This window comes from Echiichthys vipera, assembly GCF_963691815.1.
Source record: "Echiichthys vipera genome assembly, chromosome: 9".
Taxonomy (NCBI): Eukaryota; Metazoa; Chordata; class Actinopteri; order Perciformes; family Trachinidae; genus Echiichthys; species Echiichthys vipera.
Window position 1 is genome coordinate 2,820,182 of NC_139834.1, and position 19,143 is coordinate 2,839,324.

The following is a 19,143-nucleotide window of genomic DNA, read 5'->3' on the forward strand; positions in this document are numbered from 1 at the left end:
AACATCACTTTCATCTGCACTTAGCTGGAACGGCTAACGCTAACGGCTAACGCTAACTGTCAGTCAAACTCCTCTAATCCTTGTTTTTATGCTGTGATTTTCTGGAGGGGACGGGTTCAAACAGGCTCAAACAGACTCCGGTCTCCTGGAGCTACTGGGCCGGGTCTGACCAACCTGGCAACCCGACTGCTGGACTTATTTTTTGTTGCTGCGACTAGGATCTTGAGACACAAGATGGCGTTGTTCGGCTCATTCTCCATATTCAACCTTTAATCGATTCAACCCGTGCAAATCAAATCTTTTGTCTCCGCGAAACATTTCTCCGCGTTCTCTGAATCATCAACACTGTTCGGCAAACATTCAGCGCAGGGTTCCGCACGTTTCATCAGATTTTGGTCAACTGAGAAGTGGAAAGACTTGTCTCCTTCTCTCTCCCTATAATTAGTATGTAGAGGAGGATCAGTTACTGTGCTCTCCTTGGAACGGAGGGCACGGAGTAAAGGAAAGAGCGAGCTGGAAAAGACACGGAGGGATGGAAAGAGAGGAGGGCACAGGAGAGAGAGAACACGATCGCTGGCACTGTGGTCTTTTCCCGGGTTCACTGAGGTCACCGGAGGTCCTGCTAACACGACTGGACTGCACAACATGGCTGCAGCTACAGACTATGGCGGTAGCTAAAGGAAATGTTAGGGAAACGGTGCGTTAGCCTGATGGGGAAGCGGGTAACAGCCAAATCTTGAGCAGGAACATACAACTACTGGATTTCAAGCAGAGAACAGACAAACATAAAGTGTTTCTTGGTCGCAGCAGGAGCCGCGTCACCGCATTTCACGGATATTACACTTCTGACCACTTAGATCATGTCTTATAAGCCCGTCCTCCTTTCTCACAGATTATAGCTCCTTCTAAAGTAGGGCCGGCCTTCAACGACGATCACGTCACATATACTGTAAAAATCATCTGCTCCCTTGAGTCCTCGTAACAGTCCTCCAGCGTGAGCGTCCCGCGTGCTCAGAGTTCGCTGTGGTTTAATGTCCCGGGCTTGTCCATGCCGAAAAAGGAGGATGGAAGTCCGCGGATGTCCCGTTCTCTCTTCACAAAGGCAGAGAAGGACGAGACACAGTTGCCCACAAAGTGGTCCGCCCTGCTTAAGACGTACAGGTCCATTTGGGCCGAGTCCGGGTGAAGACTCACCACTTTCACCTGAAAGAACAGAGTGAAATACACAAATTAAACAACCAAGTGGGGAATTAACATTTTAACACTAAGCAAGTGAGAGTAGTTTTCACTGGGAACGTTTTCCTGGCCACGTTTTTTTTTACAATTTTGTCCTTTTTTTGTACGGTTTTTACCAGTTTTTGTGTCCACACATCTGGAACAAACTCAGGTCGGCTGCAACTCTCAGTTCTTTTAAATCAAGTCTGAAGACTTTTCTGTTTGCCGCTTCTTTTCAGTAAACTGTAACTCCTGTAACTGTAACCATCTTTTATGTTTTAAAAATGACCTTTTATGTGTTTTAAATGTATATGTTTTATGTGTTATTTCTCCCAATGCTTTTAATGTTTTCTGTAATGCACGGTGGAGTGGTGGTCAGCACTGTCGCCTCCTAACAAGAGGGCTCCTGGTTCCTGGGGCCCTTCTGTGTGGAGTTTGCATGTTGTCCCCGTGTCTGCGTGGGTTTTCTCCGGGTTCTCCGGTTTCCTCCCACAGTCCAAAGACGTGCAGGTGTTGGGTTCATTGATGACTCTAAATCACCCGTAGGTGTGAATGGTTGTCTGTCTCTGTTCGTCTCTATGTGTCCTGTGATAGACTGGCGTCCTGTCCAGGTTGGACCCCGCCTCACGCCTGATGTCAGCTGGGATCGGCTCCAGCCCCCGCGACCCCGACAGGTACAAGCGGTTGAAGATGAATGAATGAATGAATTTGAATTACCCTGCTGTTGAATTGTGATACACAAATAAACTTGCCTGTATTGTGCATTTCTCACATAGTGTTTTCTGAAAGTTAGCTTTAAGATGAGAACGTCTGTCCGGCTGGTGGGCGGGGCTTGGTTTTGGTGCAAATTGGTCACAAATGTACTAATTTTTCACACAAAGTTACCGACTTCAGCTTCAACTATGTAAAGAATTTGCTGATTGTAACCGAAAAACCTGTTTTCCAAAATGTATTACAGGAAAAGCCAGTTGACGTGTAGCTGATCAGAGCGGGTTACATTTAAACTCACACACACACACGACAGAAACAAAAAGGGTGTAAAGCAGCAGGTACTTATGACACGTGTGGACGCATCACGGAGGTCTTACAAACCCACCTTGCCCTTGAGGAACTTCTCGATCTCCCGACTGTGGGATTCGGAGTCGGTGGCAATGAAGACGGAGCGGGCCGAGGTCTTCCTCACCCACAGCTTCACGGCGCGGCGGATCTCCTCCAGGTCGGGAAGGCACATGGTCATGGTGAGAGGCGTGGCCGTCTGCCGGTTGTAGCCGACGCACTGAGGGGAGGCCATGAAGTGAGGCCCCGCTTCGCCGCTCTTCAGCATTTTGCAGGCGTTTTGCTGTGAGAGTGGAGCGACATAAATATCCAGATAATGAACAGGAACGATGACGATGACGCATATTTCTCATTGTATTGCAGCAGTTATTACTACAACTGATATCACTGATCATATTTAACACTATCATTATTATTATTATCGCATCTAGTAAGGATGAACCCTGGGCGCCTCCCTAGGGAGCAGTTCAAGGCACGTCCAGCTGGGAGGAGGCCTCGGGGAAGACCCAGCACCAGGTGGAGAGATTAGATCTCCACACTGGCCTGGGAACGTCTCAGGATCCCCCAGTTAGAGCTGGTTAATGAGGCCCGGGAAAGGGAAGTTTGGGGTCCCCTGCTAAAGCTGCTGCCCCCGAGACCCGACCCCGGATAAGAGGCTGAAGATGAGATGAGATGTTCTATCACCTTAACTTCAGTTGTTTCTACTCTTGATATCACTCTGCTGTATTAACTGCCATAACCTGTCAGTCAAATTCACACAACTATAGATGTTATTATAGTCGCTGTCACTTTTGTGGTTGCTTGCATCTCTGGGACGGTCAGTCTGTCTTTGTGTCTGCTCATGGAGGGAATTGTTGGGTCACTGTGAATCATGAATAAGTCAGGTAGTGTGGTCTTTACCTACTCTGTAAAGTGTCTTGGGATAACTTTTTTCATGATTTGGCACTGTAAATTAATTGAATTGATGCTTATTTCCAGACCTACAGCCGACCCCAGTTTACAAACAGGAAACTTTGTGCAGTGGAGACGGTCTCGGACGTACGCTCCACAGGCAGCTGCAGACTTGTAGCGGTGGTGATGACAGCCCTAATAGGAACTGAGTGTATGTGCGGTATATACAGTATACCTCCAAACCACAAATTACCTTTTCAATCGCATATTCAACTCAATTACATTTTATTTATAGTGCCAAATCATAACAAAGGTTATATCAGGACACTTTACAGAGTAGGTAAAGACCACACTCTATGACTTATTTATGATTTACAGAGACCCAACAATTCCCCCGTAGAGTACGGTGGCGTTGAAAACCTTCACTATAACAGACAGGAACGTCAGACAGACCCAGCTCTGTGGAGGACGCACGTCTGTCCAGACTTATATTGACGATATCTCACCCAGTCGATGCCAATCCTCAAGTGAATGCCCACGTAAGGCCGGGTCAGTAGAGTCGCAATGTGCTCGTCTCCCTCCTTCACCATCTTGTCTGACCAAACTACGAAGCGCTGCAGGCCCACGTGCTCCTCTATCACTGGGAACTGGGCAGGAGCCCCGGGCAGAGCCAGGACCGGGTGCTCAGAGGGAGGGAACCTATTCAAACAAGGAGAGGCACGAGGAGAATCTGTTAAAAATCCATCAGGCAGTCAAAGTTTGGTTGAAGGTTAGCAGTGTTCCTCATGAGGACGTGGTATTCTTTATGTTTTACGCCATCTTTAATGTGTCTACAGTGCAGTGGGGCTGTGTCTACGGTGCAGTGGGGCTGTGTCTACGGTGCAGTGGGGCTGTGTCTACGGTGCAGTGGGGCTGTGTCTACGGTGCAGTGGGGCTGTGTCTACGGTGCAGTGGGGCTGTGTCTACGGTGCAGTGGGGCTGTGTCTACGGTGCTGTGGGGCTGTGTCTACGGTGCAGTGGGGCTGTGTCTACGGTGCAGTGGGGCTGTGTCTACGGTGCAGTGGGGCTGTGTCTACGGTGCTGTGGGGCTGTGTCTACGGTGCTGTGGGGCTGTGTCTACGGTGCAGTGGGGCTGTGTCTACAGTGCAGTGGGGCTGTGTCTACGGTGCAGTGGGGCTGTGTCTACGGTGCTGTGGGGCTGTGTCTACGGTGCAGTGGGGCTGTGTCTACGGTGCTGTGGGGCTGTGTCTACGGTGCTGTGGGGCTGTGTCTACGGTGCAGTGGGGCTGTGTCTACGGTGCAGTGGGGCTGTGTCTACGGTGCAGTGGGGCTGTATCTACGGTGCAGTGGGGCTGTGTCTACGGTGCAGTGGGGCTGTGTCTACGGTGCAGTGGGGCTGTGTCTACGGTGCAGTGGGGCTGTGTCTACGGTGCAGTGGGGCTGTGTCTACGGTGCAGTGGGGCTGTGTCTACGGTGCAGTGGGGCTGTGTCTACGGTGCAGTGGGGCTGTGTCTACAGTGCAGTGGGGCTGTGTCTACGGTGCAGTGGGGCTGTGTCTACAGTGCAGTGGGGCTGTGTCTACAGTGCAGTGGGGCTGTGTCTACAGTGCAGTGGGGCTGTGTCTACAGTGCTGTGGGGCTGTGTCTACAGTGCAGTGGGGCTGTGTCTACGGTGCAGTGGGGCTGCCCAGACATGTACTCACTTCTTCATCCACTGAGGTTGGTGGTAGGCACTAAAAGAAATGCCGCCGAACAAGACGGACGTGTCAAATTCCACACCGACGTAGTCCCAGAATGGACCGAACGGGTTCCCGTCCTGAAAATGAATCAGAAACCATCTGTCCGTCTGTATCAGAGCAAGGAAACTGCATTTGTGTTTTGAGCCTAGGTCCATCAGCCACCAGGGGGCAGCATGTCGCCCTTTTCACTTGCAGTCACCATTGTTTATTGACAAAGGGGGTGAGGGCGCACTCACACCGTCCTTCCGCACCGGGCCAAAAGAGGTTTTTTGGGTCAAGCCTAGTGCGTTTGACCAGTGTGAGTGCAACCGCTCCGCGCATAACTGCGGCACGCTGGCCGTCCACGGCCCGTCTAAGAGAGGTGGGCTTTAGTAGAGAGCGTTTGCACGTGTACGAGCACGAGGCCTACGGTGGTTCTGAGGTCATTTCCTGTGCGCCTGTTGGGACATAGAAAAAAGAAGGAGGGACCATGCGCGGACATTTCAAACAATGGCGGTGAAAGGTTCACGTTGGTGTGATGCGGAGGTGGAGTGTTTACTGCAGATTTGGTCGATGAAAAGATTCAAAAACAGTCGACAAGACGCACAAAAACTCTGAGGTCTACAGAAAGATCTGGAAACAAAGCCACGCATCGCCATGACGTCATCAATGCGTGTGACGTGTTACGGCGTGATGACGTATAGGCAGCAAGAAGCATTCACCGAGGCCCAGGTAGTGTGAGTACAAACAGGCCTGGAGGGGGGGAAAGTGTGAGTGCGCCCTTACCTTCATGGGGCAGGATTTCTTGTCTGCACTCCGCTGTGCAGCAGTCTCAAAGCAGTAGGCTTTCCTCTGATCTGAGGGCCAGTGTTTGGGAGCCAGCTTCTCCATGAAGTCCTCCAAACTGACCACGCGATGGTAGGCGGACAGGGCCTCCAGCTGGAAAAACTCACTGTAGGGGACATGGACCTGAACAGAACATAAAAGAATAAAAACAGCACGGTCCAATTATGGTTTAAACCATCCTACTGTAACTGTGGTTTCAGAAACGCCTTAGAAACGCGTGCGTGGCTCACGGCTCAGCGACTGTACTCACGTTGGTGTACGGCGGCGTGTGGTGTCGGTACACTATCCACGGGGGCACGGCCAGGGTTCGGTTCAACATCTTGGCAAAGGCCAGAGAGCCCAGGAAGTGATCCGCCTGGTTTCCAAAGCGACCTGAACAACAACAGAGGGAACTTTACGCTCTGGTTTTCAACAGTCGTGACAAGACAACAGACGCTAGAGACCAGAGTTAAGTGAGTTTGAGTCAGAATTAAAAACTATTATGCACTTAAACCATTTTATTCAATTATCTCAAACCACTTTTGCAACGTAAGGACCAATATTCCTCAGGTTTCACAGGGTTTATTTTTGCTTAATTTAAATCTATTTAGCCTCTTTATCTTTTGACCTGTAGATGTTTTAAAACTTTTTAAAAATATTTTTTTGCTCAACTTAAATCTTTTGATGTCAAACCACTTTTGCAACGTAAAGACCCCGGGTCAGAAGATAAGGAAGCACATCATTATCCCCCTCCACCTCAGGAGGACAAGAGGAAGAAGAGGAGGAATAGGAAGAGGAGGGGGAGGAAGAGGTGGAGGACAAGAGGAAGAAGAGGAGGAGGAGAGGGAGGAGGAAGAGGAGGTGTAGGGGGGACTAGAGGAAGAGGAGGACAGGGAGGAGGAGGGAGAAGAGGGAGGAGGGGAAAGAAGAGGAGGAGGAAGAGAGGGAGCAAGAGGAGGAGGAGGGGGAAGAAGAGGAGGAAGACAAGAGGAAGAAGGAGTAGGAGGAGAGGAAGAGGAGCTTGCCCCAGTCTGGCCCCAACAACCATGTGATACATGAGGAATATTAGTCTTTATGTTGATTAAGTGGTTTGACACAATTCAGTGAAATGGTTTAAATGCATAATGTTTATTATTATTATTAATAATCAAACTGAGTTAACACTGGTCTCCATGGTGACTGGAGGGCATGTTGCGTGACGTCATCTCTGCACACAATGCTTTAAATATCTAATGAGTGATCTGCAAACACACAGAAGCACCAGCTGCAGTTATTATGACACTTATCCTCTGCTAACGTTAGCTGCTAACTAGCTAACAGTGGTGTTGTCCCTCTCCGGCCGGATATGCTCTGCCGCAGTTTCCGGTCTTTTCGTGGTGCTTTTACTCTGTGATCACCACAGAAGCGGAAGTAGATACAATTTACACACTTCTACGAATTTACAAGTGAAATTTCATCTCTTAAAATTAACATTTACATGTCAAAGTAGTAAAATAAAGTGAGCTTGGTGAGAGAAAGCAGTCTCAGGTGGTGGTTTACGTTCAAAATTAAAAACTAACAAGACTTTAAGGTTTATTTTGGGGCTTTTAAAGCATTTAATTGTATTGTGAAGGACTGAAGTTTGGTCCTGGATGATTTGAAAACATTAATGTTAATGTGGACGACCAGCAGCTCCAGTGTTTAGGGCGAGAACAGGGGTTAGCATACGGCTAATTCAGCCGTGTTAGCATCCTTTTGACCACTCTTGTAAACACAGATACATTAGACCTTTAAAACGACATATGGTTACAAAGATAAGAAGTTAGACTTTAGTTTAACACCATTAAATTCACTCTAAATATTACACCAGCATTTATATTTGTAGGTTCAACAGACAGTTATAGAATTTAGCTTAAAAACTGTCCCAAATGTGACACAGTCCCGCTAAATTGCTCGACATTTATCTGCCAAACAGACCAAAACACAGGTCCGGCTTCATGTTTAGTCGATATGTTTCTTTACCAATAAAAACACAACTTTTAACTCCTGAATGAGTGAAGTTTGGACTCGCTAGCTTTGCTCTTTTCGTTAAAAACAGCGTGAAAACGGTGCGTGTCCGCCGCAGAGACGCACTTACCCATGCACGGACAGTACAGCACGTAGCCATTCCGGTCCCACTGCAGCTCTTCCGCCAAAGTCCGGCACGTTTGGAGCAGAAGGGATGAAAGTAAACACGACAGTGCGATAACATAACAGGCTTGTTGTTTAGCCGCCATTGTGGTTCTCTTCCGGTCCCAGAATGCACCGCGCTTCCCCTCTGCGGGCGTCACAGGCGGGTGCTGCCCCCTGGTGACGCGGAGGCGCCAGCGACACACATGAAGTACTGTTTCACTTCATTATTACCTGTTCACCTGTTCACCTGTTCACCTGTTTTTATAAATCTTTATTGAAATCTTTTGATACAAGAAGAAAAATTACTTTATTAATGTAATTGAATACACACACACACACACACACACACGGAGAGATGTTAGAGCGAGGGGTCTGCCAGTGACCAGCGCCCCGAGCAGTTGGGGGTTCGGTGCCTTGCTCAACAGCACCTTGCCAGCGCCCAGGAGATGAACTGGCACCTCACCAGCCACCAGTCCACACTCCATACATGGTCCACACAGGGACTTGAACCAGCGACCCTACGGTTCCCAGCCGAGTCACCTATGGACTGAGCTACTGCCGCCCCTAGAGGAGGAATAGGAGGGGGAGGAAGAAGATGAGGAATAGGAGAGGGAGGATAACGAAGAAGAGGAGGGAGGATAACGAAGAAGAGGAGGACAAGAGGAAGAAGAGGAAGAGAGGGATGAGGGAAGAGGACGAAGAAGAGGAGGAATAGGAGGGGAAAGAGGAGGAGGAGAGGAAGAAGAAGATGTGGAGGAGGAGGAGAGGAAGGAGGAGGGGATGAGGTGAGGGAGGATAACGAAGAAGAGGAGGACAAGAGGAAGAAGAGTGTGTGTGTATTTCAGGCCTGTGTGTGTGCATGTGTGTGTGTGTTTCAGGCCTGTGTGTGTGCATGTGTGTGTGTAACCTGTATAATTACAATAACAGAGTGAAAAATCTGAATTTCCCTTCTTCTTCTTCTCCTCATCCTCCTCCTCCTCCTTCTTCTTCTTCTTCAGCGCTGCAGCCGCTAAGATCCTCAAAGACTAGTTGTTGATGATTCCTCCGAGGGCGCCCAAACGTACGTACGGGCTTCACTTCTGGAAACAGACGCTTGGGATCTAACAAATAACACATGGGCCCAGCTCCAGAAGAGTAAACAGGGTGTTTCACGAGGGCCGGGGGGGGCTCCATGTTTCAAACCCCTCCGCCCGCGTGCCACAGTTCAGTGTGAGGTGTTTTCCCTCTGAAGGAGCCTTAATCCCTCCACATCCTCGGGTTCGAACCTATTCTCTCTTTGTGTTCAGTCACTCTCGTTTCTCTTTTCTCTCCGCGGCGCTCGACAGCTGGCCGCTCTCTCCCTCTCTCCCTCTTTCCCCTGTGTGGTTCTCTGCGTCCGCTCCTCCCCCACCCCTCGAACACACACTGTTTTTCATTGTTAGAGATGACAGCGGCGATAACAATGCAGAGAACCACAACTCAGCGCCCGGGTGTGAGGAGAGCAACACACACACACACACACAGAGAGAGAGAGAGAGAGAGAGAGAGAGAGAGAGAGAGAGAGAGAGAGAGAGAGAGAGAGAGAGAGACAGAGAGACAGAGAGAGAGAGACACACTTCCTCCAGGTGAACACATGATGTGGATCACAACAAGCTAACGAAACATGAACGTGCACGACTTTCTCTGCTGACTTCTTCCTGTTGTTGCTGATCTGCAGAGTAAAGTCTTGTGTTTAAGGTGCATTTGCTGTCGTTTACACTCAGACTTAGAGTTAAACTTCTCTTCACTGATGCTTTGGGATGAACCCCCGCAAGGAAATGAAGTTTCCAGCAGCTTAAAAAACACAACACACACTCTTAAAGAAATGCATTTAGCACAGGCTAAATAAATACATAAAGTAAAACAATAAACAGTAAACAATAAACTCTGTAAATAAGTTGTAAAGGAGCAGGAACCCTGGTTCTTAGTGTTGCTGCACCATGACAAGATATTGGATTTTTATGTGTTTTGAAGGTTTGAAAAGTGCTTATATTCTGGATAAAGTGCTCGAATTCTGGAGAAAGTGCTTGAAAAAACTTGGAAACTTAAAAGTATGTAATGTACCACAGCTGTAAGGTGCAGGAAAACCTTGACATTTGACCTTGAAAGTGCTTGAATTCGACCTTGTAAAGGTGCAGGAACCCTGTTTCTTAGTGTCGCTGCACCATGACAAGATATTGGATCCTGTGATTTTAGTGACTTTAAACCTTTGACAGCGGTTTGATGATTAATGTCATTTCTACGTGGAGTGAATTATATTTAGTATTGTTTCACATTTCAAACAACAACGAACTGTCTTATCTCTTTTGTGAATCCAGGCTGAGATTGTACATTTAGGTTTTTTGCGTATCTCTGACTCACGCTCTGACATTTTCATTTCCCCTTTTGAATCCTCACACACACACGTCACACACGCTCTAAGAAGCTGCACAGGAAGTGGGCCACGCTCGCACGTCCTCATCGCATCTACAGACGAGTGTGTGTCGCTCACGTTTACCCCTTTCTCCCTCTCCGTGTCTTCTCCTCTGCTGCTGGTGCCTGACTCTGGGCCTGACGCTGGTGCCTGCTGCTGGTGCCTGACTCTGGTGCCTGACTCTGGTGCCTGACGCTGGGCCTGACTCTGGTGCCTGATGCTGACACTGGGCCTGACTCTGGGCCTGACGCTGGGCCTGCTGCTGGGCCTGACGCTGGGGCTGACTCTGGTGCCTGACGCTGGTGCCTGATGCTGACACTGGGCCTGACTCTGGTGCCTGACTCTGGTGCCTGACGCTGGTGCCTGCTGCTGGGCCTGACGCTGGTGACGTGGATAAAAACTGTGAAACAAACGTGAAGGTTCATCTCTTTGTGACGCAGATCGATCCTGAACGGAGCAAAAAAGCCAAAAGAAACCAAACTTATACCTTAAAACGAACAATTTCAAACATTTCTAAATACTTTTGATCATAAAATACATAATTATTACAATCATTTAATCATCAAAATGATCAAATTGACCCAAAGGAACACAGAAGCGACAGTTTTGCTGACAGGACAGTGAAAAAATAAAGTCATTTTTCCATTAAATTAGGAAAAGTCGTTAAATATGAAGCAAAAAAAGATGCAACCATGATTTTAAAGCTGTGAAACGTTGAAGGAGGGTCATTAAAAAGCATTTGCGTTGTTCACTGTCGTGCTCTGAGCTGTTGGATCCCCCTTCGGCCGCGCTGTGACGCGAGCAGTGACGTGGGTTCGATGCTGGACAGGACGCTCCGTGCTCCACCCTTCTGCCTTATCAGCCCGCTGCAGCCCTGACACCCCGCCTCGTCACAGAAGAGCCCGTCTCCGCTCAGATAGACTCCCCCACCTTCGACCGAACCACGATGACACGTCAGACGCTCGACGGTTACATCATGCGTTGAGGCGGCGTCCGCGGCGGCGTTGAGGCGGCGTCGTCAGGGCGCCGGAAACCCTCGACAACACTCGAAGTGCTTGGATTTAGAATAAAGTGATTGAAACGGATTGAAGTGTTTGTTTTATGGCGTTCATGCTGTGGACTTTTCCCAAAGCTGTAAACGTAAACATTCCACGTGTTGACAAGGGTCCTCGTCAACTTCCTGCGCAGACAGGAAGTTAACAGGTCGTTCGCATTCACTGCAACAGGAATCGAACTCGGACACATTTAGAGTGTTTATATTTGTCTATAACACGGAGAAGAGAAGATTTTTATACGTTTGAGAGACTAAAAACAGCATTTTCTGACAGTTTTGCATGAAAAAATGACTTTTGACCATAAAGAGATCATGAAAACAGTCGGGGAGCACATGACCGTTTATCAGTCGGGTTCATTTTACTCTCGTTCGTCGTCCTTCTGTGGAAAGACCTCTCAAACATCATGTTGCTTCTTTAAAGGACAATAAGTTTACTGAGTATTTGATGTTCAGCACCTGAAAATGCTCGGAAAGTGCTTGAGTTTGAGTTTGGAGCCGGACGTTTGAACCCTGGATCTTTCGGTACCGCACCAGCATCTTAGCCCGTCTTCACACGCTGGGGAACGTTTGCAGAAGCTCAGTCCATAGGTGACTCGGCTGGGAACCGGATCGGTTCGAGTCCCTGTCTGGACCACGAATGGAGCGTGGACTGGAGAAGTGCCTGAGGTGCTGATGAGCAAGGCACCGAACCCCCAACTGCTCGGGGCGCTGGTCACTGGCAGCCCCCCCGCTCTAACATCTCTCCATTAATCGCATGTATATAGGTCCTGTTTGTGCATGTGTGTGTATTTTGGGCCTGTGTGTGTGTGTGTGTGTGTGTGTGTGTGTGTGCGTGTGTGAGTCTGTGTAATAATAATAACAGAGTGAGGCTTTAATAAAGGAATTCTTCTTCTTGCGTCTGAGCAATAACAGATTTTTTCCCTGAGACACACACACACACACACACACACACACACACACACACACACACACACACACACACACACACACACACACACACACACACACACACACACACACAGAACAACACGACTGTGAAGAAAGAAACATCAGCCCGAACCAAACTGAGAGAGGAACCCACGTCCGTCCGCAACAGTGCGAGTGGAAGACGGCGTCTGTGTTTCTCTCTCTGCGTCCCGGCGCCCCCCCCCCCCCTCCTCCTCCCGCCCCGGACCTCCTCCCGCCCCGGACCTCCTTCTCCGTAGCTGTTTATCGCTCATCTCTGCAAATGTAAACCGCCCATCTGTTATAAAGAAAACACATAAAAACACACACATTTCCCACCGCTCCAGACCCCGACAGGAGGGATCTCTGGGTACTCCGGTGGCAGGGAAATCCACTCCAGATGTGAACAAGTCGTCCCCGTCGCTGATTGCTTTCGCGTTTCACTGATGCCGACTTGGGATCGGTTTGGATCTCGGGGCGTTCGCCAGTGTGTGTGTGTGTGTGTGTGTGTGTTAGGAAGCCGAGGAGCGTGTGTGTGTGATTACAAAGCGGACGGTGTTAAGAGATGTGAATTAAAAGGTGTTAAAGTTAAGAGGCAACCATTGACGGGGGACGCGAGGAGGAGGCCTGACTACTGTTATGGCCGCCGTAAACAGACACACGTGGTTCTGCGGAGGGACTGGGAGGACTGGGAGGACTGGGCCCGCTGGATAAAACCAGTAACCGGCTCGACGTCACACTCCCACGACGCTTACCGCCCCATAACTGCGCTGCGGCCAGAGGGGAGCCAACCCCGACGAAGGCTTTACTTAAGGGGGCGTCTTCCGTCCCGTCGCCGTAACGTCTGAAAGGCCGGCTCGCGTGTCCCTGACAGAGCATCCAATCAGGGCTGATGAGGTGCGCGGTGGCCAGAGAGCGGCAGGGGAGCGGCTCTGGTGTCTGCTCTGGAGGCCGCCCCCCGCCGCCGTCGTGTTTACAGAGCTCTCTGATGCCCCGTGAGGCGGCGGGAAAGAAGACGCCCCCTTAAGTAGAGCCACTCTGGTGCCTGCTCTGGAGGCCGCCCCCCCTCCCCCCGCCCCTGCCGTCGTGTTTACAGAGCTCTCTCCGCACGCGAGAGGTTTCCTAGACCGTCCGCAGAGATGAGAGAGACAGACGGGAGAGGGAGTCAGTCCGCGGCACGATGTTGGCGTTTCAGGAGACAGTTAAAAATCACTCCACAAGTCCAAATAACAGAGCGCCGCGAGACTGCAATCAACCTGACCGCGGTGGCACCGACCGCACTGCAATGCAAATAAACAAACAAGGGCACCATGAAAGAAGGAGTCTCCGTCTCTGCGCTGGGAAACCGCTCCACCTCATCCATCTTCAGTCTTCCCCCCTTTCTTCTATTCCCGTCCGGTTTGTGTTTGTGTTTCACGGCGGTGTCACGTGGAAAAACTGCAGGAGGAAAGAAAATGGCGGCAGCAGCAGACTCTGGCCGAGGGAGGAGCGCGGAGTAAGAACTCCATTTTGACGTGAAATCGTTCGCACGCAGACAAAGTCTCTCGTGTAAAGTGACGGACTTCCCCGGAGCTGTTTGTGCTTCGTCGTCTCTCAGGTCTCTGCTGATGGTGGTGGTGCCTGCTGCCGTGGTCCTGTGTCCAGGTCTCTGCTGATGGTGGTGGTGCCTGCTGCCGTGGTCCTGTGTGTAGGTCTCTGCTGATGGTGGTGGTGCCTGCTGCCGTGGTCCAGTGTGCAGGTCTCTGCTGATGGTGGGGGTGCCTGCTGCCGTGGTCCTGTGTGTAGGTCTCTGCTGATGGTGGTGGTGCCTGCTGCAGTGGTCCTGTGTGCAGGTCTCTGCTGATGGTGGTGGTGCCTGCTGCAGTGGTCCTGTGTGCAGGTCTCTGCTGATGGTGGTGGTGCCTGCTGCCGTGGTCCTGCATGACGCTGCCTGCTGCTATTATCACTGTTACTCAGTGGTGACAGACTTCAGGGCTTTGTTAGAGTGTGCAGTAAAATGATGGGTACTCCACTCACGGACATTACCATCCTGTCCAAAACCAGGGCCCTGGGGCGGCAGTAGCTCAGTCCATAGGTGACTCAGCTGGGAACCGGAGTGTCGCCGGTTCGGGTCCCTGTGTGGACCATGAAGGGAGCGTAGACTAGTGCCTGGAGAGGTGCCAGTTCATCTCCTGGGCACTGAGCAAGGCATCGAAACCCCAGCTGCTCGGAGCGCTGGTCCATTGGCAGCCCCCTCGCTCTGACATCTCTCCATTAATTGCATGTATATAGGTCCTGTGTGTGCGTGTGTGTGTGTGTATGCGTGTGCGTGTGTGTGTGTGTGTACCATGAATAATAACAGAGTGAAAACATTGAATTTGAATCCTTGCGGGATAAATAAAGTAATTCTTCTAAAGCGAGACTGGTCCCGTCTGACCCGAGCCGTCCTTTAGCACCTGAATTTAAACCGCTTCCATCAGGACGCAGGTTTAATTGAATGTGCCCAGATACAGGACTGACAGGTTTCATGTGCCCAGATGCAGGACTGACAGGTTTCATGTGCCCAGATGCAGGACTGACAGGTTTCATGTGCCCAGATGCAGGACTGACAGGTTTAATGTGCCCAGATGCAGGACTGACAGGTTTCATGTGCCCAGATGCAGGACTCACAGGTTTCATGTGCCCAGATGCAGGACTCACAGGTTTAATGTGCCCAGATGCAGGACTCACAGGTTTCATGTGCCCAGATGCAGGACTGACAGGTTTCATGTGCCCAGATGCAGGACTGACAGGTTTAATGTGCCCAGATGCAGGACTGACAGGTTTAATGTGCCCAGATGCAGGACTCACAGGTTTAATGTGCCCAGATGCAGGACTGACAGGTTTAGAAAGCCCTGGGTTCCTCTCTCCTTCTCTCTCTCTCTCTCTCTCCTTCTCTTCCTCACTCCGGTGCAGACAGATGTCCGGTTTTCAACGCCACCGTACTCTACGGGGGAATTGTTGGGTCTCTGTAAATCCTGAATAAGTCATAGAGTGTGGTCTTTACCTGCTCTGTAAAGTGTCCTGAGATCACTGCTGTGATGATTTGGCACTGTAAATAGTGCCTGACTCTGGGCACAGAAAAGTTCTGGTTTCATTGAACGCCTCTTCGGCTCCTGCACGCGACTAAACCCTGGTGTAAAGTGTTTTTTGATGCATTTGTTTTGCATTTAAGCGGAATTATGAGTTCCCTGCAGATCAGATCAAACCCAGAGCCCGAGGGCTGGAGGGTGGGTGTCATACCTGCAGAGGGTCGGGTCCGAGGGGATGCACGTGCACGTCCTCACGCTCCTGCAGATCGAACCTGTGACCCGTGACCTGTGTCCCGTGCGTGTCCGGTCCACATCCCCGCGGACACAGGTGAGCCCACTGCCGTGCTTTAGGACAACTGGCATTTGCGACCCCGCTCCTGTGCGTTGAACACGCCCTCTGGTGCGTTCACGGTCCGTCGGAAATGCCGCAATCGGGAGGGAGCGACGGAGGTTACCGCAAAAAATATGAATAAATATAAGTTAACTTCTTTATCATGCGTGCATTTATCATTTTAAATATTTAACAATCCAAACAAAGCATGCACGTGCACCGTTGCATATTATTAATGAGCTGAAATTGTGATTTTGTAGAAAATAAACACGTTTGAATGTATTTATTTATTGTTTTTGCGCGTGTTTTTCACTGTTTTCTCCAAATGAACACACACATGCGTGTTTCCCGACACAGCAGCACTTGAACGCAGCATTATTGGAGACACCCCCCCCCCCCCCCCCCACACACACACACACACACACCCGGACCCTCTCTCCTCCTCTCTGCACAAACACGTTCACCCCGGGGCTGAGGGGAGAGGGGCTGTGTGTGTGTGTGTGTGTGTGTGTGTGTGTGTGTGTGTGTGGGGGGGGGTGATGAGGAAACGAGTTGATGTGCCCTGGAAGTAATTCTTCCACCCCCCCCCCCCCCCCAAAACACACACACACACACACAAGGTGGGAGAAACGGGACCACAGCCTGTGACACGTGGGGGGACCCGGGACCCGGGGCGACCACATTCCTGCTGATGGGCTGAAAAATGCGCCCCCCCCCCCCGTGTTTTTTTCACGTGCACACGGAATCAAACACGCGCGTTTCTGTGCAGAGTGCGTGGCTGCAGCGGTCGGGTGCGTTTTAGGTCGCGTGATAGAACGAAAACGGGAAGATTTGCATGATTTTGACTCGTTTTTGACTCGTTTTTGACTCGTTTTTGACTCGTTTTTGACTCGTTTTTGACTCATTTGCAGCAGATTTTGTTTGTTTAATGCTTTAAACTCAACCCAAGTGACTGTCAGAGCACGCGCACAGTGAGTTCACGTGCGTGTTTTGTTGATGGGGGAGTTTTAAACATAATTTTCCGTTTTGAACAAACTGTAAAAACTGTTATTTATTCACTACAACAGAGATTTAAGGTTAAAAACAAGGATTTTAAAGTTTGTCTATTGTCCCACAAATTAATATTAGTCACAGTGTTTATGGATCATACTTTACTAGTTTGTCATTCAATAATAATAATAATTAATATTATTATTTAGGCCCAAAACTGTGCAGAAATCACGTTATTAGTGATTTCTTAGTGACTGTACTTTGTTTTTTTTGTACAATTACATCAAAATGAACTTTAAGAAATTATTAAAAAAAACACAAAAATTTAAATGTGCTTTATTTGTTTGTCATTCAATAATAATAATAATTATTATTATTATCAGGCCTAGACTTGTGCAGAAATCATGTTATCATGTTGCACGTGTGTGTGTGTGTGTGTGTGTGTGTGTGTGCAAATACATCACAATGCACTTTTAGAAACTTTAAAAAAAGACCTAAAAACCTATATTATGGTTTATTAGTTTGCCATTCAGTAATAACAATAATAATAATAATTATTATTATCAGGCCCAACATTGTGCAGAAATCCTGTTATTAGTGATTTCTTAGTTACTGTTCTTTGTCCATTTTGATGTAATTGTACAAAACCTTTTAGAAACGATAAAAAAAGACACAAAAACTTTATTTATTATGATGAAAAAATTAAGTTTTTTGCAGCTGAGAGGTTGAAAATAATCCACTTTTCTCTCTTTTCACAACGTGATATTTTAATAGTTTCCCTCTGTGTAAATTTAAACTATTCAAAATATCGTGTTTATTGTTTCTGTTATTCTTATATTTTACATTTCCCCGTGTTTATATTGTTAATTTGTTTCTATTTCTTCTTTAATTTCTCGTTTTTTATTGAAGCTTCGTCTCCGTTCGTCCACTTAATGGTGTAAAAAGGACATTTATGGGATTAATTAACTATAAACTCATTCCTGTTTCACATAATAATAATAATAATAAATAAAATAAAGACACAAGGGCCCAAAAACACTAAAACATTTTCAACCTTTTCAACTTTAAACGATTTCCTTTATCCTCCGTTTAGTAATATTTTCCGTAAAGTCCAAAGTGTGTGAAGTGACACGTAACCGCGGGTCACGTGGGTCGCTGTGCTGAAGGGTTTATTTTGCTTTTGTGGCGTTTTTAAAGATTTTAAATGATTTTATTATGTTTAAGTAAACGTGTGTTACTGAGTTACTACGGTTACATAACGTTAGGAGGGGGGTTTGTTCCTGGAGGGGGGGAAACAGCAGGTTTTGATAGTGTTGGTGACGGGGGGGGGGGGGGGGGCCCAGTGTGATACATTCTCCCGGGCCCTGAAATCCCTGTCGACACCCCTGGATCGAGGCCTTGGATTTCCTTTTTATTAAACAACCAAACTCACGTATTTAAATTCAAATATTGTCGAATAACGACGCTGTTGCTCATTCAATTTGGACTTTAGGCAGAAATACAAATGTTATTCAAGTATTAAATATTAATAAGTCAAACTTAAGTGCATTAAATATGAAATATCATGATTTCTGCACAATTTTTGGGCCTGAAATCAAATCAAAAACACACGAGTCAACGCTAAAACATCATTAATGTGCCAAATATGAATTCTTGGGCACATTAAACACACTTTAAAGTTATTTATTAATTATGATTTAATGGTTTTCCGTAGTTTCTGTGCTCTGTAGGGGCAGAATAACGACACTGTTGCTCATTCAATTTGGACTTTTAGGCAACGAAACCAATTTTATTCAAGTATTAAATATTAATAAGTCAAACTTAAGTGCAGTAATTATGAAATATCATGATTTCTGCACAATTTTGGGCCTGAAATCAAATCAAAAACACACGAATAAAGGATAAAACATCATTAATGTGCCAAATATGAATTTTATTCAAGTATTAAATATTAATATGTCAAACTTAAGTGCAGTAACTATGAAATATCATGATTTCTGCACAATTTTGGGCCTGAAAGTCTGAAAGTTAGGGATTAAAAACATTAAAATATGAATTCTTGGGCACAGTAAACACACTTTAAAGTTATTAATTAATCATTATTTAATGGTTTTCCGTAGTTACTCCGCTCTGTAGGGGCGGAACAGGCTTTTATGAATTAAAATAATTTAAAATATGATTGTTTTTGAATAAACAACGACTGCAGGTGCGTGGACGGGGCACTGGGGAGGACTGGGCCCGCTGGATGAAACCAGTAACCGGCTTGGACAACAACACACACACACACACACACACACACACACACACACACACACACACACACACACACACACACGGAGAGAGAGAAAAAAAAAAAAGAAAAAAAGTTTGTGAAAGTGGCCTGACGTCACACTCCCACAATGCTTACCGCCCCATAACTGCGCTGCAGCCTGAGGGGAGCCAGGCTCACTGTCGGGCCCCGAACACCGCCGAGGAAACATCGGGAAA

General features: G+C 48.1%; 1 protein-coding gene across 1 annotated transcript; it reads right to left on the reverse strand.

The window, feature by feature from the left end:
* Positions 1-134: 134 nt before the first annotated feature.
* On the reverse strand, positions 135-11,877 carry pofut1 (protein O-fucosyltransferase 1; the record flags this gene model as incomplete). Its single annotated transcript, XM_083920450.1, has 9 exons — positions 135-1,203; positions 2,312-2,554; positions 3,669-3,861; positions 4,865-4,977; positions 5,666-5,848; positions 5,976-6,097; positions 7,821-8,029; positions 10,327-10,667; positions 11,776-11,877. The coding sequence occupies 9 exons, from the start codon at positions 11,875-11,877 to the stop codon at positions 1,012-1,014; spliced, it is 1,698 nt and encodes a 565-aa protein (XP_083776576.1). The 3' UTR covers positions 135-1,011.
* Between the last annotated feature and the right edge of the window lie 7,266 nt (positions 11,878-19,143).